The sequence below is a fragment of the Spermophilus citellus genome, assembly GCF_964194105.1.
Source record: "Spermophilus citellus genome assembly, chromosome: 10".
NCBI lineage: Eukaryota > Metazoa > Chordata > Mammalia > Rodentia > Sciuridae > Spermophilus > Spermophilus citellus.
This window is the reverse complement of record NC_138197.1, coordinates 82,221,052-82,248,085: the sequence shown is the minus strand read 5'-3', so window position 1 is coordinate 82,248,085 and position 27,034 is coordinate 82,221,052. Positions and strand designations below refer to the sequence as shown.

The window sequence follows — 27,034 nt, the reverse complement described above, 5'->3', positions numbered from 1 at the left end:
AGCAGATCACCATGCAAAGACTGGAGGGAGAGCCTGCAGACACAGCAAACATTGAGAGCAAGGACTAGAATGACAGAAGGAAGGCCAGTGTGGCTGAAGGGTAGGGATTGTGGGGAACAGGGACATGAAGGGAAGTCAGAGAGGTTGAAGGGCGAGATGATGGGCTCTTCTTTTTCAGTAGGAAATTTAGGTTTTCTTCTCATTTCAGGTGAGGAATTAAATTTGGAGGTTTTCAGCAAGGGGTGTTCGTTAGGGAGGGGGTAATACATGATTGGATTTACATTTCATAAAGATCATTCTGAGCCCTTGCTTTATCAATTGTAGGATTCTACCTTAAGGATTGACTTCTGTACTGAATTTGTTAACGCTCGTGCCATTGTAATTAGTTAAGACTGGGTTTGTCTGAATGTTAGCTGAATGTAGAGAAATGTTCTATAGATAGGCTTTAATATATTGCCGAAATGTCTTAAGTTCAAGGGGAGAACAGGTGTGTGGAGTCCAGGCGTCTAATTTTTATTTCCTTCAGACATCAGGCTCTCTCCCCCGTTTCTTTCTACTCTCTCTTCCATAGACCAATTAAACTTTGTGTTTCTATGGGGAAATGATCTTTCCCGGAACATAACAGTTTTTAAATTCTTTTTTTTTTTAAATTAAATGTGTTTTTCAGATGGGAGAGAGTAGGAGGGTTTTAAATCATCCAGAAGTCTGAAATCTCAGTGAGGATCACTGAAACATGTAGCATAAGGGGGGAAGGGGAGAAAGTCTGGGAGACTGAATTGTCCTCCACTTTGACAGATTTTTGCTTCCGCATCCTGCGCTCTCGAGGTTACCATTTCTCAATTGTCCCTTTTCCCTTATGTTGCTTGCAAGCTGCTGCTGCCCGAGGAGCAATTTCAAGGTTTCATCTTCTGTATTTATCCTTCAGTTTTCAGTTTCTTTTCACTCAGTTTTTGAAGTTGCACTTAAATTTTACTGTTTTTGCAGACGAATGTGACCATTCCAAGTGATGGGAGAAACTTTTAAAGTGAGACTGGTGGTTAGCAAATAGGATGAGAAGGGATGTCCTCCCTCCGAACTCTTGTACAAGGTCAGGAAGAAAGGTATCACTCATCTCCCCGACCCCCATCCCACTTTGGAATTTCCTCTACCCCAAATCCTCAATCACCCCATTACATTTCACTTTCTTCAAACTTGATGTTAAATTAAAAATCAGAGAAAACCTTTCAAAATTGAATTCTTCCTTTTTCTTTCTTTATTTTTTTTTCAGTTGGACCTGTCTCCTTCCACTTCTTTTCCTCACTTTCTTCCTGTTTGTTGTTTCCTACTTTGATCCTAAAGATTCCACATGTTCTTGCTTCTTGTTCCTGTGGTGAGGAAATGAGGTATTTGGCTGTAAGGCAACACCAACCTTCAAGAAGTTTTTATTTTCCAGCTTTTGTATTGGGCTGTACCTTGAATCAGTCTGTGTATATTCACAAATGGATAGGGAACAGTCCCTGTTTTCAGGGATCATATGTGAGATGTTAAATGAAGACAAGGAAACAGACTATACAGTGTGGCAAATGGGTCTTGTATATAAAGAAGGACACATCAATATTTATAGCACCTCAATTCACAATAGCTAAACTACGGAACCAACCTAGATGCCCTTTGACAGATGAATGGATAAAGAAAATGTGGTATATATACACAATAGAATATTACTCAGCCTTAAAGAAGAATGAAATTATGGCATTTATAGGTAAATAGATGGAGGTGGCAAATATCATGCTAAGTGAATAAGCCAAACACACAAAAAACAAAGGCCAAATGTTTTCTCTGATGCTGATTCACAATGGGGAATGGGTAGGGAAGAATGAAGGAACTTTGGATTGTGCAGAGGAGAGTGAAGGGAGGAAAGGGAGTATAGAGATGGAAAGAATGGTGGAATGAGATGAACATTATTACCCTATATACATGTATGATTACATTACAGGTGTGACTCTGCACCGTGTGCAGCCAGAGGAAGGAGAAGTTGTGCTCCATTTGTGTTCAATGTTTCAAAATGCATTCTACTGTCACATATAACTAATTAGAACAAATTAAGAAATTTAAAAAAAAGGACACACAACAAAATGGTCTTGAACAAATCCTATGTAAGGAATTCCCATCTGCACCGTGACCAATGACTAGAAGTTAGCCATTTTAAAGACTGGGATGGGGTGAGTGGCTGAGATATGTCAGGTGACCTAAGGTGAAATTTATCTGGAAGCCACTGAGGAAATTTCTTAGAGTTGAAAAACAGATCATGAATATGTGTGGATACAAAGATGGGGAGAATTGTCATAAAATAAGATTAGAACCATCAAAAGATTAGAGGCACAAAGAAGGTGGTTCACACATGTAATGCCAGCTGCTCAAGAGGCAGATACAGGAGGATTGCAAGTCTGAGGCCAGCCTCAGGAAGTTAGCAAGAGCCTAACTTGCAAGTTAGTGAGACCCCATCTCAAAATAAAAAAAATAAAAAAAGGGTTGGGGATGTGGTTCAGTGGTGAAGTACTCCTGGGTTCAATCCTCAATATTAAAACAAAACAAAACAAAGAAACAACAAAACAGAGCAAAACCCTGAGACAAGATTTTTATACCCTGCTAAGGACTATGGGTTTTCCCCCCTACCTATAGAGGAAAATTATGTGGAGGTTTTAAGCAATGGTGTTTCATAATCACAGTTCCTAATTTGACTGCAGCATAGAGAATGACATATGGATTTAAGTCTGTAGGAAGGTGATATGTGTGGCAGGGGGTGTGGGTAGGATGCTGTGGCCAGGGAGAAATGTCAGTTGTCTGAATTGCAGTATTGCCGTCGGGGTTGGTGTAAGTGTGTTCATATAATGACACTCAGGAGATGGTAGTGGCAATCCATGGTGATTGACTGGAACAAGGATAGGAAGGTAAGAGAAGGAGAAGGTAGTGTTCTTACAGCCTTCCAAATGTTGACCTGCATTCTCGTTTCTTTCCTTACTTTGACAGCCTGATGACTTTGTGGGTGTTTCCATTTCCATATGTCTAGTTATCAGTCTGACCAACTGTCAGTTCTGTCATCTCATTTGGTGGGTACACAATGGTATGGAAAAAATGATGGGTCATTGACCTCAGAACAGAGGCTATTTGCTATGGGAAAGCTTAGCAAATTATGCTAAGCAGCTCTTCCTGTCAGATGGGTTTTGCTGTTCATTCTGATACATGATCAGCTGTACAGAAAGATTTCAGGATTGGATATGGAAGGAGAGGCAGGCAATTGGAAAATATGGAAAAAAGGGGAGAATTTAAAACTAATAAAGTGCTGACAGGAAACAAAGGCAATAGAATGGAAGGTTTGAAATGGGCATTTTGTTAATGAGAGAGCGAGTGAGTACTAAGCCATATCATTATTAAAACTCAATATTTCTCTAAGAGGCTCCCTGAGGACACTAGTGTCCTGTGTTCGTTACTCGCGGGAAAAGTTTTCTGGAAAATGTTTCTGAGAAGGCACATTTAACAATATACATCTTAAAATTCTACTTAAATTTGTTGAACCCAGAATTTTACAAATATATTTCTCCCTTTGTTTTTCACTAAGACAGTGTTAATAGTCTGTGGAACTGCTGTTTTACAGAAGGAGAATAGGATATGCTGATAGAATTAAGGAGGGATCATAGTAACAGGTAACATTTATTGAACATTTGCTATCTGCTAAGCCTAGTGTTGAACTTAACATGGACTTTTTAAAATTTGGTCTTCATACCAACAATATTGTAAAATAGGTATTATTCTTATTTTGCTGACAATGAAAATATTTTAAATTATTAAGTAATTTGTTCAAAGTCACATAGGGGGAAACTTGATTCAAACCCATTGCCAATAAAATCGATACTGCTGGTTACCAATGATGAGTCCTGCTTCCTCACGTGTTAAAGTATAACAGCAGAGAAGCACACCGAGGCAAGCATATAAGGCAGTGTTTATTTAAGAAGGGGAACATAGACTTCTCCTGGAAGGGCAAAAGGGGCCATTGTTGGTATTCTGGTATCCCAAGAAGGCATTCTGCCTTTTTTTTAATGTGTCCTAGGCTTTCTTTGTTCTCCTGCTCTCTTCCCCTCATCTCTCTCCTTCTTTCATACATGACGAGGCCCAGGAGATGCTCAGCGGGATGGCCAAAAAGTGGGAAACAGGTGAGCTGGAGGGAGGAGTGATCTGGGTAGGAAGGGGGTCCTGGGTGAATTAATTAGTAATTCCAGTCTGCTCAGGAGTTGCTTCCTTAACAATTCTTAGGATGGGCAGTAGAAGCCCTGCTTTGGGAACATTAACATTTCAATCTCCCATCAGCACAGTTTCCAATCTTTGGACTCAAACCGATTTGTTCTGTTTCCTTCAATCTGGCCCGATTTATTGATCTACCCTGACTACCTGTTTTTTAATTCTGGCTTCTCAAAAATGATAATAATAATAATACCTATCTCATTATGTTGATACGAGGATTAAAGGAAAGAGTCCATGTAAATTAATTTTAAAGCTTAAATATCTGGCCCCTTGTACTTTTTTTTTTTTTTTTTAACATGTTACAAGATTAAGATCCATGGAAAGTTTGCAGCCATAGGTGTTACGGAAACTCCCTTTGATCATGTCATGAAGGAGACAGGTTTTTCAAAGGCTGAAGGACCAAATAGAACCAAATACTGAATATTTTCTAATTTCATAAACAGTGAACCCTCAGTATATGCAGTCAGTAGGCCAGATATTACACATACATTACCTCATATTACAGAAGAAACTTCAGCAGGAGCATCAAAGATCTTGCATTAGAAGCTAAAGCAGGAGATGAAAGAAAGAGAGAAGGAGGGGAGGAAGAGAGGAAAGAAGGAAATCTAATAGTGTAATGATCACATAATTAGAAACTGTTAGAACCTACATTCAAATTCAGACAGTCCAACTCAGGAATTCCTGTTTTTAATCCTACAATACTGCTTCCTTGCCGCTATATAAATTAATGTATACAACTTTCCCTTGTTAGTAAATGTAAGCATATATCTCTATTGACATATGTAAGATATTTATTTTTTCATGCATTATCCATGTAAAAGACTTCTTTGAGATAATATACCCAACATTGCTACCGCTGGGTCATATTTTTGAAGATGGAGAATGTTTTTTTGGAGGTAAAGGTGTGAGGAAAGGGTAACTTACGGAATTCAGGAGGAAAAGAAATGCAGTTAGGTAAGGAAGTGACCCCAGGCAATTGCATTAGAAACAGGGTAGATGTAGGTCAAGCCAAAATGGAGTTCTTTGTGGGATCTGAGGCTGAAAGGCACTGGGTGATACACATATATTTTATCCCCCCCCCCATAAATAAATGTACATGGAACCTATTTCATTGTTAGTTCTGCTTTTGCCTAGCAATGTAGTGGCTTATGTAAGGATACTAGAATTATATAGTTCTGGGTTTGAATTTTTCCTCTATCATTAAATGCAACCTCAGGAAAATTTCCAAATTGAATCAGCTATAAAATGGGAATGGACATACCTATCTCCCAGTTTATTTTCCTAAAAGACAAAAGAAATAATATATAATGTGCAGGTGAAAGAAAGTAGGTGAACTTTTATTATTGATAACTATCATATTTTTTTTTTTTTGCTTTCCTGAGTTTTATGGGCTCAATTTGAAAACATTAATAACATATAACTAGGCATTTTTTTTTGTTCAGCCTTTTCATTTTTCTCCCATTTCTAATAAAGTACAGAGAGGTTGTTTCTAACAACTTTGTGTCTCCAGGAACAGATTGCCACATTAGTTGAGCAGGTTAGTTTGCAGTTAAGAAAGCTCTGTTATTAGATGATTTTTAGAAGCCTATTACAAAACAATAGATTTGAAGTGACTTTATTCTGTGCAGGAATTCATTTGAGCAGTTTTATCTAAATTGTTTACCCTAACCATGTGACTTGGTGTCAAAGAAAGATTCTTTAGGAAAAAAAAGTAAAACAATAAATCATTTACTTAAAGATTATTCAAATGACTATGTCCTACATTTTGTTAATAAGTCAAATCTATGTTTACATGGAGAAAAATGATAATATTTCTGAATTGATTTAGGCAGTTATTAAGTTGGTACAGTCTAACTCAGGTAGGACTTTGCTTAACTCTTGCTTCATATCAAGGTGCTTTGAAAGAGTCTCACGTGCCCTCTTCATGTTGTAGAGAGCAAATGATTTCAAGTGCAAAAAATACAATTATCAGGAGTTATGTGTATAAAGGTGTCATGGAAGGTTTAAATGCAGTAGAATTATAATAGAAATGCAATGATTTACTGAAGATCTTTATTTTTTTTTTAATTTGCAGGATGAGTAAGAGATACTTACAGAAAGCAACAAAAGGAAAACTGCTAATAATAATATTCATTGTAACCTTGTGGGGGAAAGTTGTATCCAGTGCAAACCATCATAAAGGTAAGCTCTTCTGTTTCCTTTCTCAGCTCAGTGCTGAAGTGGACTTCCCTTAACACAGACTGTCTTGTTCTGCCTTCACTGGTCTGTTATATTTTATTAGGTGTGGGTCCTCTCTGACAATATTCTTTAAGTAAAAATGCAGAGAGTTATCCTTAAGATGACTTTGGTAGAGGAAACATGGTATTTCCAGGATGACTGCCATTTCTATAAATGCTGTTGAAAGAGTATAAAATCTTACCTCTATCTTTCCTTCCCTTTTAAGATAGTAATGTTAAAAATGTTGAACTGGTGAGTAATAAAGATGAGTTTCAGATTGCTGTCATCCTCATAAAGAAGGCATCTTTAATGATGTATTTTAATAATACATACAGAGCACATATAAAATTTCTTTCTACACTTTTTGTGGCCAGAGTGTTTCTTCCACCACCATCTGGACACCTCCTCTAGCCCCATCTGCATCAGGCTTAATTCTGCCATAGAATAGAGTGGGGATATTTGTTCTATATACATGTGCTAAGCTTGACAGCTCAAAATTATGCCCTTCCTGTCCTCTTTCCTGGCCATCAGGCTCAGGATAATGAATAACTGCTTTTTCCAGATGAGTTAAACTGGGGCTATTTCTGAACTGTACCTACTATATAATCAAGTATTCATAACCTGAGAAGTCAATTTAGATTTTTCTATGAAATATGGTTTTATAATTCAGTTCTAAGTCCACTATCAAGTCTAGAGACCATCAACTTACTTTCTTATTCTTCTTATGGGAAAAGGGGGAATTAAGACTGCTTTGAACCCTATAACACTTAAATTAGTTACACATGTGCATTAATTAGCATTATATGGAACATTAACACCAAGGAGAGGAGAGTTGTAAAACAAATCTCTTCCTCTTGTATTTAAAGCCAAAAGAGATATCTTTTGAAATAGAATTTTATGAAGAATTCCTTCATATAATTCTGGTTTTGACCCACCATGTGTGTATCTTAATTTACATAATATTTTAAATATAGCATACAATTAATCAAACATTCAATGCTTGACAAGCTTAGTGACTCAGGAGGCTGAGAGAGGAGGATTGCAAGTTCAAGGATAGCCTCAGCAACTTAGTGAGACTCTAAGCAACTTTGTGAGACTCTGTCTCAAAATAAAAAAAAATCTTTAACAGCTATTATCTATGTAAAATTAAAAAGATGATATGAAGCATAATAATAAAGAAGAGATAGACAAAGTGCAGAGGTAGGGATGATGGCAGAACGGCTTTTTGTCCAAGAAGCCACGTTTATTTATACCAATAGAATATATTAGGTCATTAGTACCATAAACACATTATTGCTTAGAGTATCAGTAAGGCTACTTATTCTGCAGTTACATTTCACAGTTACAATATGCAATGTTAGGAGCTTTGTCCAATTCTCAAGAAAGTCCATTGTCTGAAATTACTGTTAGGTGGGCAGCTCCAGGAGCACCAGAGCTGGTGAAACATTGTAGTTATCTAATAGACAAGTTCTTCTATTCCTAGGAGCTATGTGCTTGCAATAAAAGTTGAGGCTTGATGAGGCTCTAACAAAGAGGCATCTCAGGGCATTGCCATATCAGCTAGACATAACACATATATTACATATATTATTAGATCCTAAGAGAGATTACAGGGCATTCTAAGGGTGGGAAATAGGGTGCCTGCTACCCTCCAGGAGTTTTCTCCCCAGGGGAATGCTTCCCTGTACATTTCCATGGTCAGAATCCCTACAAGATGCCAAGAAGAACATTCCCTGTGGTCCCACATTTGCAACAGTGAACCAATTTAGGGACAAAGTCGTGTTAAATACCTTTTCAAAGAGTTGCACACTGTTGGGGCCCAGCCCCGACTTGAGCTTAACAAGAGAAGACACTATCCCTATTGGCCTTGAAGGTCATGGTCACCCCAGTGCCCATTCCTAACCTGTTTACCTGAAAGAAGTAGGAGGGATTCATAGGAATTGTGCCTGGCCCAGAAAATCTTCCTGAAAAAGATCTTTCTCATCTAGAAAGCCAAATGGTGAGGTCTCATTCATAAAGATGAGAATATTCATAAAGTTGCCCAAAGTGTATATTTAATACTGTTGTTAAAGTTACTTTACTTTTAAGAATGTTTAAGTTGTTTTATGTTCTATGCTAACTCCAAAACTAAGATCCTTTCTTATTATTTGCCACAAACATACTTTAATACAAGAATTTACACATTAGGTCAGGAAACTTGGTTAAATTACCAAATCCAAGACATTTTATAAGGTAGAGTTTGGGGTTGTTTTGCTGTTTCATTTCCACCTTGCCATTGATGTTTTGGGTGAAGATTTTACAAAAGATTTCCCCTTTGCTCTTTCTCCCTCCTTCTCTTCCTTTCTCTTTCCTTTTTTTTCCACCTTTACATTTTTCAGATAAAATGCTCTAATTGTATTGAACTATTTTACACATAAAATAGTAAGGGTAATATATATATATATATATATATATATATATATATATATATATATATATATATATAGTAGTCAGAGCACAGGTTCATAAAGTGAACATTACTAATGCTCTCACTTGCCAATTGAGAAATGTTGCATTTGATACTTTTGAAACTGGCTGTCTCTGCTCTGGCTTCATTCCTACAGCTCCTCTTTACTCAGGATAACCATCATTCTAGATGTTGCAATTATAATTCCTTGGCTTCTATTAATAATTTCACTATAAAATATGGATATGCTTCTCCAAATGGCATTTTGCCTACCTTTGGTTGTTTTTAAATTTATATAAGTAGTATAATACTATAAATCATTTTCTTCAATTTATTATTTTGTCCAGTGGTGGTGGTTGTTATATTTGTTACAGTTGATATGCAGCATTGTAGTGATAGTATATTAGTTTTTTTACAGTTGATCCACATTTTATTATATGAAGCCTCCACAGATTCAGTATTTATTCTCTTGTATATTAACATTTGGTGTTCAATTTTATTGCAAATCTGAGCAATGATTCCATGAACATTCATGGCCTTTTCCTTTGGTGTACTTGTGCAAGGTTTTCTTGAGGTAACATTCTCAGGAACAAAATTGCTGGGTCACAGTGCAAACATATCTTAAATTTCACCAGATAATGCCAAATGTTTTTCCAATGTGATAGTCCTAATAAAGTTGTTCAAGGTATTTTCTTTTCATCTTTTCAATCCCTGTTGTTATATTTCCTCTTTCAGTCTGAGTATTGCTTGTATGTGCAGTATATCTTTGGTTTTTGGATTAGTGTCCCTAGGGATTGGTCAATTTTATTAGTTTTCAAAGGACCAGATTTTGTCTTTTCTGATCCTTACATTTATATATTTTTGTATTTCTTTACTTTCTGCTCTTTATTGTTTCATTAATCTATTTGTTTTTTTTTTACTTGTATAACAAACCCTTTAAATTATGCTTACCATATGCCAAGCACTTGTTTTGGTGATTTAAAACTTAGATTTTTTCAGTTGTCCTATAAAAAGCCCTGGCCCTCTGAGATTTCATATACTATGAGTATTAGATCTAAAGTTATTTATGTAGTTAATTTCATAGATCAATAAATAATAAAACTCATCTCCCTAAAGACCTAAATGGTTATAGTTGCATAAGTTCTACTTATTAAGCTCTTAGAGGACAGAATGGTTGGGGCACTATCTCCCTAGATATGAAGTCAAGACCTTGAAGACACCTGAAATATCTGGCCCTTGGAAAGATGAATTTACATTCTAAATGATAGAATTTTTCTGTTTTCAGAAGGGGCAGAAAATATCTTTCTTTCTTTTATATACATGGACACATCAGCTATTCTCTGTCATTCACCTAAAGAGGAGTCATTGTTTACCTTGGACATTAGATGGACTTTGACAAGGGACAGAGGGCAGAGCAGGCGGATTCACCTACTATTTATTGTGAGGTAGTGAATAAGGAATCGGCTTTTGATCATATACCTCTGTGAGTGAGAGAAAGTGTCTCTCAAAGTTGCTTAGTGCCTTGCTTTTGCTGAGGCTGACTTTGAACTCACGATCATCCTGCCTCAGCCTCCCAAGCTGCTCAGATTACAGGTGTGCACCAATATGCCCAGCTTTATAACCACTTTTACAGAGCAGACACTGATAAGGAAATGTTAAAGTATCATCACAAGTTGCCTAGTTGGTAAACAACACAGACAGGATTCAAATCTAGGCAGTCTTATACCACACAATTGTGATATTTATTGAATAGTGAATTTCTTTCTATTTATACTATTTGGGATTTGGTTGATGTCCTAAGTCTCCGGATTAGTATTTCTCATGAACTTTAAAGTTTTAGACTGTATCTCTTGCCATTGCCTCTCCACAGCTAGACCTATGCTTGGGTGTTAGGTGTGGTTCGCCTGTCACACTGTTGTATCTCATCACTTTTCCAGTCTCTCTGTGCAGTGTTTGGAATACTTATTCTTATCATCTTTATGCCATACTAATCCTGTATTCCCTTGGTTCTAATCTGCTCTTTAATCCACATAATGAGTTTGTTTCATTTATTGTATGCTACTAAAAGTTTTTGTCTTGCTAATTTGTTTGCATTTGATAATTTTATTCTCATGTTTTCAGTTTCTTCTTTATACCTATATCTATAATATATTTTCCCATAAAGATTACATTTTATAAATTTTTTGTGTTTTCTTTCCAGTGACTTTCCTTCTATATTATTTATTATAGAGTTTTGTGGTTATTTTTTAAATTTTGTGAGCTAATGTCTGTTGGAATCATGTTTCTGAGAATTTTTTTAGACCTTTGATCAGGATACATTCTTCTAGAGATGATTTGCATATCATATGTCTTAGGGTAGGGTTCCCTAAAAGCAGAGCCAAGTCAGGAATTCTTATGTAATTTACTAAACAAGTACTCTCAGGAGGAGACAAGGAAAGCAGGATAGAGCAGGGATGAAAACCAAGTACAAATCAAAGAGGGTCTCTGCTGGCGAATCTCATAGTCTGGTCGTATGGTGAATCTTTGAAACATTTGCAGAGATGATCTCTCCTTGAGACTAGATGGACATATGTTTTGCTCTTGTGCCATTGGCCTTTGGCTGTTAGTGTGTTCTCCCTGGTAGGGAGTAGTCTTCCTAGGGAAGTGGTTCTCTTTAGTAGAGGGATACCTGTGAACTGTAGTCAGCTAATTCATAGCAAGTGGAGGAAAGGTGCACAGTGGCTAAAAGATCTTAACAACCCACCAACTGCTAATTCCATTGCAGCCCACTCCTCAGACTTCTCAGATCTACCTGCTTCTCATGTTAGTCCATTCTCTCCAAGAAAAGGTTATCCAATAGTAGGGGATAGGAAAGGTAGCAGAATACAACAGTCACTAATATGGCATTATGTAAAAATGTGAATATGTAACAGATGTGATTCTGCAATCTGTATTTGGGGTGAAAATGGGAGTTCAAAACACAATTTGAGTCAAATGTATGAAAGATGATATATCATGAACTATGTAATGCTTTAAATAATCAATAAAAAAAAGACAAAAAAAAAAAAAAAAAGAAAAGGTTATCCAAGATTTTGGTTGGCCATGATTTCAAAGAAAACTTACTTGAGGTGTCATGGGGACCTCTGCTAATTCAGTTGCTCCCAAAGCCATTACTGAAACTCAGATGCCCACCACTCTTGCCATTCTACATCTCCCTTTCCTTCAGTTAGCGCTTTATTTATTCAGGAGATTTCCTGATGTTGGACTGGGGATTCTAAACCCTGGGGCACCACACTCTTAATGCCAGGATAGTTGTACTTGCACACGGATGGAGGTAACTGGCCTTTGGAGTGCCACAAATGCCCCAGTGAATCATCCATTTCCCTAATATATTCCTTCCTGTCTCAGAACATAGCAGCCACCCTATTCTTCCTGATTTCCAGTGTCATTTGTTCTATCGTGTGTGTGTGTGTGTGTGTGTGTGTGTGGTGCTGGGAACTGAACCCAGGGATTTGTGCATGTGATACAAACACTCTGCCAACTGAGCTATATTCTCACAATATTTAACTCCTTTGTTTTCTTGCTGGTCCTTGGGTATGAGAAGCCTAGACTGGTCCCCCAGCAAATAAAACTTTTTGTTTAGTGAGACTTTCTCTGTGTCCCTTGGTAAAAGCATCCCTTTCTGAGGATAAGTCCTCCTAGACCTATAGATTTTATTGATCTTTCTTTGGAAAGAAACAAACATACCAAGATGAGAAACTGAGTAACCCATAATTCTTCCACAAGAGGATATATATCCAGTTTGGATATATTTTCAGGAATATTTAAGACTGGATATTTCTAATGGAAAAGTTGTTTGTTTACTCAATAATTTTTGAGTACCTACAGTCAGGACTGAGAATATAGCAGTACATAAAAGAGACAAAAATCTTTGTCTTCATGGGGCTTTTATCTGAGAAGTGGGAAATAGATAATAAAAAGAAAAAGAAATAAAAGGCTGTGTTTTATGGTATAAATGCTCGGGAAAATATATAAAGGAAGAAAGGGCTCTAGAAAGTGTCCAGGAGAGATTATACTTTTAAATAAGGCCTTTGGGCAAGAATCATGAAGTTTTCAGCCATGGGAATATCAAGGGGAAGGATGTTCCAAGTAGAACAGCAATAAGTATGAATGCTTTCAAGCATGCCTGGAGACAATGAGAAATAGCAACCAGGATTGTGTGCACAGAGGAAGAGAGTGGAAGATAGGTCATTACAGGATAGGTAAGTGTAGAAGATGAAAGAACTGAATAAATAGCTCTACCAAAATACCAGCGCAACAATGTCCTGCTCTCAAGAGCAACCACATGGAGAATGTGTCATCCCCCTTTTCTGAACATGATATAGAAACACTAGAAATCCAGAGCTTTTGGATTTGAAAAAAAACAGATATCTGAAAATCAGATATTGTTGGCATCTTCTTAATAAAATCTTCTGTGCTTTGGGAACTAATAGTCCCTCACACAAAGACAAATAAGTTTACTTCTTACACTGCCACAGAAAGATTCTGCCCTGAATTCTTAACAATTATATTGAGCTGGGCATTTCAGGGGGAATTAACTCAGAACACTGTGACAGCCAGTCAGAAAACATAAGCAGTATTTCCCCCTTGGAAGCAATTACATTAGGTGTAGCTTCAGATATTGGGGATCAGAGAGGAAGCATTTTAGTTTAGGACTCCAAGTTCCAAACAGAAAAATATAGCCATTAATCTTAGATGGCTAATATGTTTTCTTGTCTTTTTGTTCCCTATCCACCACATCCAAATGAAATCTAAAGTGAATGAGTCATAGCTAGGTGTTTGTGTTGGAAAAGGATCTATATTTTGTGTGAAATATATACATAGGTGAGAGTTATACAGAAGGAGAATCCCCCAATAGTTGATTTGATTAGATAAGGTTAATTTTATGTCATCCTCATTGTAATACCCCTCTCATGACTAAATAATAGAATATTGTTTTGTTATTAACCTTAATTGGATATTTTCTTTAAACCTATTTTTTTAATAAATTTGACTTTTAGTTCTATATCTGGGTTAAATGACATGCATTAGAATTGGGGGGGGTGCCTCTTTACTTGTTTCTTGGTTCATTTAGTAGCTTATTTAATCATTCAGCCATCCAGGAGACAAAATATATATTCTGTGTCTGATGATACAAGTATAAGCAAAATAGACATGATCCATGCCTAATGGAGTTTATAATATATTTAGGAAGAAAAACATTAATTAGATAATCACACCAACACATATTTAATTAAGAATGATTAATGTGTTATAAAAATACAATTTCAGGATGTAAAATGGGTGGAAGGGGTTCAGGGAAATCTTTTCTAAGGAGGAGCATTTGAGCTCAGATCTGAAAGGGGAGTGGGAGTTAAGTAGACAGAGAGTAGGGCAAGGTATTAGGCAGGAGCTGAAGCCTGTGCAGAGGTGCTGGGATGTAAGGAAAGAGGGCTCTGGAGCTGAAAGAAGAGTGTCTTAGCTGGAGAGCAGAGAGTGAAACCGGTGGTGGTGCTCAGTCTGGAGAGGTGGTGGGAAAGATCCTTTGAATTCTGGTCAAAGTTGAAATTGTTTAGTCCAACTTAGCTAAGATATTACTAGGTTCTATTGGGCTAGTTCGCAGCAGATTATGATGTACACTAACGTTTTAGAACATGGATTTATAATTCATAGTGTTTTAAGAATCTTATTGATGAAAAACAGCTTAATGTCCCAAGAGGAAGAAAAATGGCCACTACATAAAGTAACTGTATTCTGAACTCTCAGAAATGCATTTTGTTGTGTATCTTATTGAATTTTCAAAGTAAGGTTTCTTTGAGAAACTTCAGAAACAAACAAACATACCAAGAAGTTAAAAATCAAGTAACCCAGAATTCTACCACAAGAGATTATTGAATTATACTTAGATATACTTTTATCTGGTTCATAAACACATTTTACATATTTGAGAGCTTATTATTCATTCATTTACTGATTATGCATGCATTTATTGACACAGACTAGTTGTGAGAGATAATGTTTCCCTTAGTGATTCTGCTTTAAACCATGCAGATAGAGTAACATTTCCTGAAGTGGCTTCTGTACCCTGATTTTTAAATAATATTTTATGTTAAGATATATCATGCTTACATAATAGTGCATAAAATACTACATAATAATAATAATGCATAAATAATGCATAGTAATGCAAAAAACATATAAGTGCTGTAAAAATACCTGTAAGACAAATAAGTGTGCAATTGTCAACCGCAATAAGAAATAGAATATTTTCAGTTCTTAAAAAAATGCCTTCTCTCTCACTGGTGTAACTCTTCTTCCTCAGAGGAGCTCCTTTCATGACTAAACAATAGAATTTCATTTTGTTGTCTTAATTATGTAAAAATGGAATCCTACTAATATATTTTTTAAATGTAGTTTGCTTCTTACTCCCACCATTTTCTCTTGAGATTGATCTATGCTGTAATAGGATTCTGTTATATGAATATAGTGAAATGTATCTTTTTTTTTTTTTTTTTTACTGTTGATGGAAATTTGGAACTTTCCAGTTGTTGACTGTTATTTCTGTGGACATAATTTGTAGGTACATGTATTTTTGTTCACATATAAAAACACCCTCTGGACTATATTTCTAGAGCTTCATATTTCATATGATAGACACATATTCAAGTTTTTCCCACTTAGCAGTATACTTAGCAGTGAATGATAAGTATTTATATATGTATTTGAAAAGTATCCATAGATATATACTTTAACTGGGGCATAGGAAAAGCATTCTATAACTACACCCTAAATTTCTTTACAAAGTCTTCTTTGTTAAGTTTCATTTTTGCTTATTGCTGCTTATATAAAATCCGTGTACAATGTTTTTTCACATTTAATATTAATTTCTCTTTTTTTAAAAAAATATATTTTTAGTTGTAGGTGGACCACATATAAATAAATAAAATAAAAATATTTTATTTATTTATATGTGGTGCTGAGGATCAAGCCCAAAGCCTCACAAATGCTAGGCAAGCACTCTACCACTGAGCCATAACCCCAGTCCCTTTATTTCTCTTAATAGCTAATAAAATGAGACTTTGGGATTAAAAAGAATGAAAAGATAAGGTGTATATCATTCAATATCCTATCAAGAAATGTAGGGTGGCTTAATAGGGAATTATTGACAAAAGTGTTAGATGGACTAGAGGTGGAAATAGGGAGAGTGATACTGTTACTCAGGTACTTGTAACTTCAGAAAGTGTGTATTACTGTCCCTAGAAGTGGAAAAGCTCAAGCTCATAATCGGGTATGTCCAGAGCTCCTTAAAGTCCATTGCTGCTTTAGGAATGACTTGCACTGCCCTTGAGCAGGAAACTAGGAACCAGTTCTTCCATGATACTCCAAGAGCCTGGGAGGATGAATGCTGTCAATACCACTAGGTTTTAATGCTGCTAAAGCCCCCAGGCACTTAGCATTTAGGAAGCCAGAAGTAGGAAAAGATATTGGGTCTTCTTCATCCCTTTGGTCTTCCTATCTTGTAAGTGCCTTCTTCAGACTTTTAAGACCAATACAGTAGAGGACAAGAGTCAGGGGTTGAGGATGGGGAAGAGGAGTTGAAGAGGTAGAAATGACCAAAATACATTATGTGCTCATAAAAATATGTAATGAGGATCCAAAAACCAGACAAAGACACTTCAAAGAAAGAAAACTACAGACCGATATCTCTAATGAACTTGGATGCAAAAATTCTCAATAAAATTCTGGCGAAAAATACAAAAACATATCAAAAAACTTGTGCACCATGATCAAGTAGGATTCATCCCTGGGATGCAAGGCTGGTTCAATATACGGAAATCAATAAATGCTATTCACCACATCAATAGGCTTAAAGAAAAGAACCATATGATCATCTCGATAGATGCAGAAAAAGCATTTGACAAAGTACAGCATCCCTTTTTGTTCAAAACACTAGAAAAACTAGGGATAACAAGAACTTACCTCAACATTGTAAAAGCTATATATGCTAAACCTCAGGCTAGCATCATCCTAAACAGAGAAAAACTGAAGGCATTCCCTCTAAAATCTGGAACAAGACAGGGATGCCCTCTATCACCACTTCTATTTAATTTAGTCCTTGAAATACTAGCCAGAGCAATTAGACAGACAAAAGAAATTAAAGGCATAAAAATAGGAAAAGAAGAAATTAAATTATCGCTATTTGCGGATGACATGATAATATACTTAACAGACCCAAAAGGGTCTACAAAGAAGCTGCTAGAGTTAATAAATGAATTCAGCAAAGTGGCAGGCTATAAAATCAACATGCATAAATCAAAGGCATTCCCGTATATCAGCAACAAAACCTCTGAAATGGAAATAAGGAAAACCACTCCATTCACAATATCCTCAAAGAAAATAAGATACTTGGGAATCAACCTAACAAAAGAGGTGAAAGATTTATACAATGAAAACTACAGAACCCTAAAGAGAGAAATAGAAGAAGATCTCAGAAGATGGAAAAATGTACCCTGTTCATGGATAGGCAGAACTAACATCATCAAAATGGTGATATTACCCAAAGTTCTCTACAGGTTTAATGCGATGCCAATAAAAATCCCAATGGCATTTCTTATAGAAATAGATAAAGCAATCATGAAATTCATATGGAAAAACAAAAGACCCAGAATAGCAAAAGCAATTCTAAGCAGGAAGTGTGAATCTGGAGGTATAGCGATACCAGAGTTCAAATTGTACTACAAAGCAATAGTAACAAAAACAGCATGGTACTGGTACCAAAATAGGCAGGTGGACCAATGGTACAGAATAGAGGACACAGAGACTAATCCACAAAGTTACAACTATCTTATATTTGATAAAGGGGCCAAAAACATGCAATGGAGGAAGGATAGCATCTTCAACAAATGGTGCTGGGAAAATTGGAAATCCATATGCAACAAATGAAATTGAATCCCTTTCTCTCGCCATGCACAAAAGTTAACTCAAAATGGATCAAGGAGCTTGATATCAAACCAGAGACAAGGCATCTGATAGAAGAAAAAGTTGGCTCCGATCTACAAATTGTGGGGTCGGGCTCCCAATTCCTTAATAGGACGCCCATAGCCCAAGAGTTAATAACAAGAATCAACAAATGGGACTTACTTAAACTAAAAAGTTTTTTCTCAGCAAGAGAAACAATAAGAGAGGTAAATAGAAAGCCTACATCCTGGGAACAAATTTTTACCCCTCACACCTCAGATAGAGCCCTAATATCCAGAATGTACAAAGAACTCAAAAAATTAAACAATAAGATAACAAATAACCCAATCAACAAATGGGCCAAGGACCTGAACAGACACTTCTCAGAGGAGGACATACAATCAATCAACAAGTACATGAAAAAATGCTCACCATCTCTAGCAATCAGAGAAATGCAAATCAAAACCACCCTAAGATACCATCTCACTCCAGTAAGATTGGCAGCCATTATGAAGTCAAACAACAATAAGTGTTGGCAAGGATATGGGGAAAAGGGTACACTTTTACACTGCTGGTGGGACTGCAAATTGGTGAGGCCAATTTGGAAAGCAGTATGGAGATTCCTGGGAAAGCTGGGAATGGATCTACCATTTGACCCAGCTATCGCCCTTCTCGGACTATTCCCTGAGGACCTTAAAAGAGCGCACTATAGGGATACAGCCACATCAATGATTATAGCGGCACAATTCACAATAGCTAGACTGTGGAATCAACCTAGATGCCCTTCAATAGATGAATGGATGAAAAAAATGTGGCATCTATACACAATGGAGTATTATGCAGCACTAAGAAACGACAAAAATCATAGAATTTGCAGGGAAATGGATGGCATTAGAGCAGATTATGCTAAGTGAAGCCAGCCAAGCCCTAAAAACCAAATACCAAATGTCTTCTTTGATATAAAGAGAGCAACTAAGAACAGAACAGGAAGGAAGAGCATGAGGAAAAGACTAACAGTAACCAAAGATGAATGGGGGGAGAGAAAGGGAGAGAGAAGGGAAAGCATATGGAAATGGTAGGAGACCTTCAATGATACACAAAATTATAAGAGGTTGTGAGGGGCAAGGGGGAGGAAAAAAAAGGGGAGGGAATTGAACAACAGCAGAGGAGGTAGAGAGGGAAGATGCGAGGGGAGGGGAGGGGAGGGGGGATAGTAGGAGATAGGAATGGTAGCAGAATACAACAGTCACTAATATGCCATTATGTAAAAATGTGAGTGTGTAACAGATGTGATTCTGCAATCTGTATTTGGGGTAAAAATGGGAGTTCAAAACCCAATTGAGTCAAATGTATGAAAGATGATATATCATGAGCTCTGTAATGTTTTGAACAATCAATAAAAAAATTGCAAAAAATATATATATATATAATGAGAATCTCCTGCACTATTTTGTCTAATTATAATGTATCATTAAAAACAAAAAACAAAAGAAAGAAGAAGCAGACTTCAAGACAGAATTCAATGTGCAAGAAATTTACTGGGAGAAACACCTTTGAAATAGGGGAGTCCAGGAAGCTTCTCTCCAGGAAGTTATGAATCCCCAGACAACAATGAGTGTCTGACATGTGATTTAGGAGTAAGACCTGCATATTTTAGCATAGTCGAAAAAGACTTGTCCAGGCCTATTGGGAATCGCTTAGTGAAGGCTGTCATTGGAGGGAGTCCTATAGTGGGGAACCATATGTTCCATGGTGGGAAGGCTATAGTATGTCTGTCATGCTTGGTCATTGGCTGGTATCACCCCAGAAGAAGAGTGACCTTGGTGGAACCAGATGGTGAATCCAAAGATGGGGCAACTGTAGTTTGTTCTTTACAGTAGATTCTTTTGAGAGGGATATAAGCACATGTCTTTAGGGGTGCCACAGTTTCAAGAGCAGAATTTAATCAGAAGCCAGCTGATAGGGAAGTCTGGGAAACCTAGCATCAAAGCTTCTAGACCTGTTCAATAGAGAAGGACTATAGGAGGGTAGATATTTGAGAAGAAAATGACAAATATCTGCCACAAGAATAATTAAACACTAATACTTTTTATCCCATGGAAAAATCATACAAAACTTCCCATTTTACTATCTGAAAATATTGGCTACTAATATTTGAAAAATGTTTTTGTTAAAAGAGAAGGTCCAGACATAATCTCTTATTCATATACTTTGTACTTTTGAGTCCTAATGTATGGATCAAGTTTTCATTTATTTTTTTTGTTCTCTATGGTTTGGATTAAGTCATCAATTCTTTTGCCAATTCAATGCTTTTTATTGTTAATTTGTTTAAGAAATAAATAACTGTGAAGACACGGTGTGTATGTATTTACATATTTTTCAATGTAATATTATTTAACATAATATTTATGTATCTAAGAATATAAAATATCATAAACAATTGTTGGAAATAATTGAAAAATAAAAAAATAATAACCTTTAAAGTACCTCAAATCTCACAGTACATATACCACCATTAACTTTTGAATATTATTCATATTATAAAATTAAGAGTATCTATTTATTTGTGTCCATCTTTCTTACTTATTATTATATCTTGAGCATTTATTAATGTTTATTGTGGAAATATTTAACTATCTTATGTTAGCAAATATTTAAGCTGTATTTATTTTTCCTTTAATAAAAATAATATTTTTATTTTTAAAATATTTTAAATTTTAAAATGAGTATTTGTATGTACAATTGTTTTCCCCACATCTGTTTATTTACTTAGGCTAGATATGTAGTGAGAGAATTATTAGGTCAAATGATTTAAAATGTTATTATGTTTTTAAAATTATATTTTAATTATAATTTTGTGTTTGTTTTTGAATATGTGTGTGTGTATATATATGTATAAGTATATGTATATGTATATGCAGGAAAATTGAAAATTCAAAGCCAGCCTCAGCAACTTAGTGAGGCCCTCAGCAACTCAGTGAGAACCTGTCTCTAAATAAAATATAAAAGAGGGCTGGGGATGTGGCTCAGTGGTTAAGCATCTTTGAGTTCAGTCCCTGGTTTAAAAAAAAAATGTCCTTTGTAGTTCTGAGTGTTTGAAAGGCTCTCCAAGAAAATCAGCTGATCAGCCTGTGAATGGAACCTAGACCAGCCACAGTCAGCTCACATGCCAACACAGCAGCCCAGTTCAGGTAGTAGATGCTTTTCATGGTTATGATTAGAGGAAAGTGAATGCTCAGTAGTTTTTGGTTCTAAGTACACAAAGGTCCACCTTGAGCTCTTAAGGGTAGGAGAACACAATATAATTTTTTTGCCTGAAGTGGGTCCTCAGCTGACTCAGTTAGCAGCTCTCAGGGGGATATTAAAGAAGACAAAGAAAAAATGTCATCAACTTAACTGTAGAAACAAACAGTACATTCAAGAATCTTGGCTAGGTTTATCTATGTGTCTGTTTCATATTAAAGATGGTACAGAGGACTGGGGCTGGGGCTCAGCCTTGAGTGCTTGCTTAGAATGTTCAAGGCCCTGGGTTCGATCCTCAGCACCACATAAAAATACATAAATAAAATAAAGGTATTGTGTCCAACTACAATTAAAAAATATTTTTAAAAAAAGATGCTACAGAGATGGCAAGAATTTTAGAGAGAAGAGCTTTCAGTGTGTCTGTGCCTCAAATCACACTGCTTCAATCCGGACTGTTTGTCTTCCATGGCTGGTGTGCACATTTGATCCTAAGATTTCTCTTCTCCATCAGCCTGGTAAATAACCTTCTCCTATCTTCGTGTAAGTACATTTTGAGTCTTACACATCTTCCTTTTTATTACTTTACTTTTTCATTTTGGTGACTACATTCTCTAGCTGCTTCTTGAAAAAGAAAACGCTGGGATTTATATTTTTTAAGACCTTATCTAAATATATCTTTGTTGTACCATCATCTTAATTGATAGTTTGATCGGGTATATAATCCTACAGAGGGAATCATTTTTCTGTAGAATATGAAGATATTTGTCTCTCTTTTTTTGTTTGTTATGTTGCTATTGTGAAAGTGTGAGGTCATTTATAATCCTTATTTATAATCCTTATTCTTTGATTACAACCCTTTCTTTCTTTTCCCTTTCTCTTCTGCTTGACTCTGTTCTGTAATTTTAAATTGACATTTCTATTGGTGAATATTCATTATCATGAACTGCTGAGTCCTACATTCCTGTATTCTTTTCTGGCAATTCATGTCCTTCTGTTGAGAGAACATTTCTGGAATTATTTAATTGAGGATTTCCTCCCCTATTTCTGGGTCTCTTGTAGTTTAGCTGTCTGACCTCATGATCTTATCTTTTAATCTCTTGTATTTCTTTTCTTACCTTCATTAGGTTTTGCTCTAATTTTTGGTTTCAATTTCATGGCCTTCATTGTCCAAACCGGTGCAAAATTTTATATCTTCTTTTATACTTTGAGTCTCTAGGTGCCCTTTATTTATGTCATTTGAATATTTTCTTATACTCATTTTTATTATTTCTTCTAGTATCGTATCTCTTCCAATTTTTGTCTTCACTTTGATAATTTTGTTTGTATCTTTCTTGCTGTAAACTTTCCTTGGATAATCCCAAACTGTCTGCTCTGAGAATATCTGTGACTTGAATAATTGGAAATTCAATATAAGGTGATCCAGGAGGGCATTTATTGGCGAACTACCTGTTATGGCTTGGATATGAGGTGTCCTCCAAAGGCTCTTGAGTAGATTATGAGAGCTGTAACCTAATCAGTGGATTAAACCAGTTGGTGGATGAATAAATGGACTCTGTGGTAATTGTAGGCGTGTGAAGCGTGGCTGGAAGAAGTAGGTCACTGTGGGTGTGCCATTATGGTTTAGTTTTGTCCTTGGAACACCTCTATCTATCTATCTATCTATCTATCTATCTATCTATCTATCTATCTATCTATCTATCTATCTTCCTGGCCTTTATAGATTGAGAAGCTTTTCTCCGTCATAACCTTGTACCAGGATGTTTTGCCCCATCTCAGGAATAGAGCAATGGAGCCAATCAACAGTAGATTGAGACCACTAAAACCACAAGAGAGAACAAACATTTCTTTCTCTAAGTTATTCTTTCCAGGTATTTTGGTCACAATGGTGAAAAGGTGCCTAGTACACCACCAATGATAGTATGTTTAAGTTTTCTCATTTGAGCTAGTCATGTTTCTTACATAACAGCAATTATGCCTTGACTAAGAATGTCAGAGAGTTAAGAGGCACTCAGGTTGGGGGAGAAATATTTCACAGTCATCATAATGTCATTTATTCAGTTTGTTTTTAGTATGATGCCTACACTCCCTATTCTGTTTTGTGTTTCCCACTTCAGAAACCCAGACTACCTTCATCTCTTTCTCAGGAAAAAAAAAAAGGAAAAGAAAAAGAAAAAGGACACTTTAACTTTCTACCTAACTTAGTGGATAGTCAGCTGCCCAGTGACATTGAATGATAAAGATTTCATTGCCTCTCAAACAACAACAAGTGTTGGCGGGGATGTGGGGAAAAAGGTACACTTGTACACTGCTGGTGGGGCTGCAAAATGGTGAGGCCAATTTGGAAAGCAGTATGGAGATTCCTGGGAAAGCTGGGAATGGAACCACCATTTGACCCAGCTATTGCACTTCTCGGACTATTCCCTGAGGACCTTAAAAGAGCGCACTATAGGGATACGGCTGCATCAATGATTATAGCGGCACAATTCACAATAGCTAGACTGTGGAACCAACCTAGATGCCCTTCAATAGATGAATGGATAAAAAAAATGTGGCATCTATACACAGTGGAATATTATGCAGCACTAAGAAATGACAAAATCATAGAATTTGCAGGGAAATGGATGGCATTAGAGCAGATTATGCTAAGTGAAGCTAGCCAAGCCCTAAAAAACAAATGCCAAATGTCTGCTTTGATATAAAGAGAACAACTAAGAACAGAACAGGAAGGAAGAGCATGTGGAAAAGACTACAGTAAACAAAGACGAATGGGGGGAGAGAAACGGAGTGAGAAGGGAAAGCATATGGAAATGGTAGGAGACCTTCAAGGATACATAAAATTATAAGAGGCTATGAGGGGCAAGGGGGAGGGAAAAAAAAAGGGAGAGAATTGAACAACAGCAGGGGAGATAGAGAGGGAAGATGGGAGGGGAGGGGAGGGGAGGGGGGATAGTAGGGGATAGGAAAGGTAGCAGAATACAACAGACACTAATATGGCATTATGTAAAAATGTGAATATGTAACAGATGTGATTCTGCAATCTATATTTGGGGTGAAAATGGGAGTTCAAAACACAATTTGAGTCTAATGTATGAAAGATGATATATCATGAGCTATGTAATGCTTTAAATAATCAATAAAAAATTAAAAAAAAATAAAATAAAATAACTTTATGAAACTCAAAAAAAAAAAAAAAGATTTCATTGCCTCTCAAACAGCTTTCACTAGTGCTCCCAAGTATAGTCCTCAACTCCTTACCCCTTATAGGATGGCTCTGATGCTTCTAGTCCCTCATTGTTTTGACAATTCTATGTTGCCAGTCTAGAGAGTCTGCTCTCTTGAGTCTAACAAGTCAGTTCCAAGATTTTATTGCTCTTGCCTCCTGCTTAAACGTACATTTTAAAATCGCCTTTCTTAAATCAAAACAGCAATGGTGTTTTAAATTTTGATATTTTTATCTTATGCCTTTTCCTCTCTTGCCTCTCTTGTGAGACCCTCTCTTTTGCAGCTCTAATTTTTTTTATTCTCCACTCTTGTAGCTTATCTTTCATCTTGAACTAGATGGAAGTACAAAGCAGAAGCTTTGTAAAGTTTATTTTTTTGTTTTTACAGTATATTTTTATTTATAAATCTTTCCCAACATTAATAAAGTGCGATTGACAAAAATAGTGTACATTTAGTGTATTACAACGTGATGTTTTGGTATATGTGTATGTTGTGAAATGATTCCACAATCAAGCTAATTAGCAGATCTATCACCTCACATAATTACCAATATCTTGGAAGAGTGAGGACACCTTACTCTTTCAGCAAAGGTTAATTATACAAGAGTTTATTATTAATTTTAGTCACCCTGTTGTAGGTTAGATCTCCAGTATTTATCTCTTGACTAAGGGTTTATTTTATTTTTTAATTTTTTATTCAATTTTATTTATTTTTTCAAAGAACCAACTTTGTGTTTTGTCAACTTTTTGGATTGTTTCTTTTGTTTCAGTTTCATTGAAACGTTTCATTTCAGCTCTTATTTTAATTATTTGCTGTCTTCTACTGCTTTTGGTGTTCCGTTGTTCTTCTAGTGCTTTGAGATGTAAAGTTAGGTTATTTATTTGCTGACTTTCTATTCTTTAATGAATGCACTTAATGCAATGAACTTTCCTCTTAGAACTGCCTTCATAGTGTCCCAGAGATTTTGATATGTTGTATTACTATTCTCATTTACCTCTGAACATTCTTACTATTTCTCATTTACCTCTAAACATATCTTATGATTTCTTCTGTTATCCATTTGTCATACAATATCATATTATTTAGTCTCCACATGTTAGATTTCCTTCTATTTTTTATTTTATCATTGATTTCTAATTTCAGTCCATTATGATCAGATAGAATACAGGTTGTTACCTTTATTTTTTGTATTTGCTAAGAGTTGCTTTGTGGCCTAAGATATAATCTATTTTAGAGAAGGATCCATGTGCTATTGAGAAGAAAGTGTATTCATTCTTTGATGGATGAAAAATTCTGTATATGTCTGTTATTAATATATTTTTTAGTTCTATAGCTTCTTTCCTTAGTTTTTGTTTGGAGGATCTGGCAGTAGTGAGAGATGTGTTAAAGTCACAAAGTATTACTGTGTTGTGGTCTATTTGCTTCTTGAAATCGAGAAGAGTTTGATGTGCATAGATGCACCAAGGGAATAAATGTTTATGATTGTTATGTCATGTTGATGTATAATTTCCTTAAGTAGTATGGGATGTCCTTCTTTGTCCCTTCTGATTAACTTTGGCCTAAAGTCCTCTTTATCTGATCTGAGTATAGAAACTACTTCTTGTTTACGGCTTCCATGTGAATGATACTTTTTTTGTATACTTTTACCTTCTGTCTATGGATGTTTTTGCCTATGAGGTAAGTCTCCTGGAGATAGTATATTGTGGGGTCTTGTTTTTTAATCCAATCTGTCAGTCTTTGTCTTTTGATTGATGAGTTTAGGCCATTAACATTCAATGTTATTATTGAGATGTGATTTTTATTCCCTGTCACTTTGATGTATTTCTGTTTTTTAATTTGAATTTGTTTATACTTTGATTAACCTATATTCTAGTGTAGTTCTTCCCTTTGCTGCTTTTCACTTTTATTTTTCATTTCTTCTTCATGAAATATCTTATTATTTTTTGTAGTGGAGGCTTTCTAGTTGTGAAATTTTTAAAAAAACTTTTGTTTATCATGGAAGGTGTTTATTTTATCATCAATTCTGAAGCTTAATTTTGCTGGATATAGTATTCTTGGCTGGAATCCATTTTCTTTCAGAGTTTGGCATATATTATTCCCTGACTTCCTAGCTTTGAGGATCTGGGTTGAGATTCAGAGTGCTTTCTCTCTAAAAGTGACCTATCATTTTTCACTGATAGCCTTTACTATTCTATCTTAGCCTTTAATATTCTATCTTTATTTTATATGTTAAGCATTTTCATAATAATGTGTGTTGGGGGCTGGAATTGTGGCTCAGCAGCAGAGTAAATAAAGGTATTAAAAAATAATGTCTGTTATAATTTTGTATATTTGGGGTCCTGTGAGCATCTTATATTTGATTTTCCATGTTCTGGGAGATTTTCTGATATTTCATTGAAAAGGTTGTGCATTCCTTTGGTTTGTATCTCCAAGCCTTCATCTATCCTGATAAATCTTCAATTTGGTCTTTTTAGGTTATCCCATATCTCTTGGAAGTTCTATTCGTGGTCTCTTAATATCTTTTCTCCATGGTCAACTTTGTTTTCAAGATTATATATTTTGTATTCATTGCCTGAAACTCTGTCTTCCAAGTGATCTAGTCTGTTGGTAATGCTTTACATTGAATTTTTTTTTGTACTAGGAATTGAACTC

At 35.8% G+C, this 27,034-nt stretch overlaps 1 protein-coding gene across 4 annotated transcripts in view; it reads left to right on the top strand.

Moving 5' to 3' along the window:
• TAFA2 (TAFA chemokine like family member 2) overlaps positions 1 to 27,034 on the top strand; it is a 368,454-nt gene that overhangs the window by 209,927 nt on the left and 131,493 nt on the right. For all 4 annotated transcript variants that reach the window (XM_081311269.1, XM_081311271.1, XM_081311270.1 and 1 more), the window contains one exon: positions 6,353 to 6,459. In XM_081311269.1, the coding sequence (XP_081167395.1) occupies positions 6,353 to 6,459 (107 nt within the window). The remainder of the gene's footprint in view (positions 1 to 6,352; positions 6,460 to 27,034) is intronic.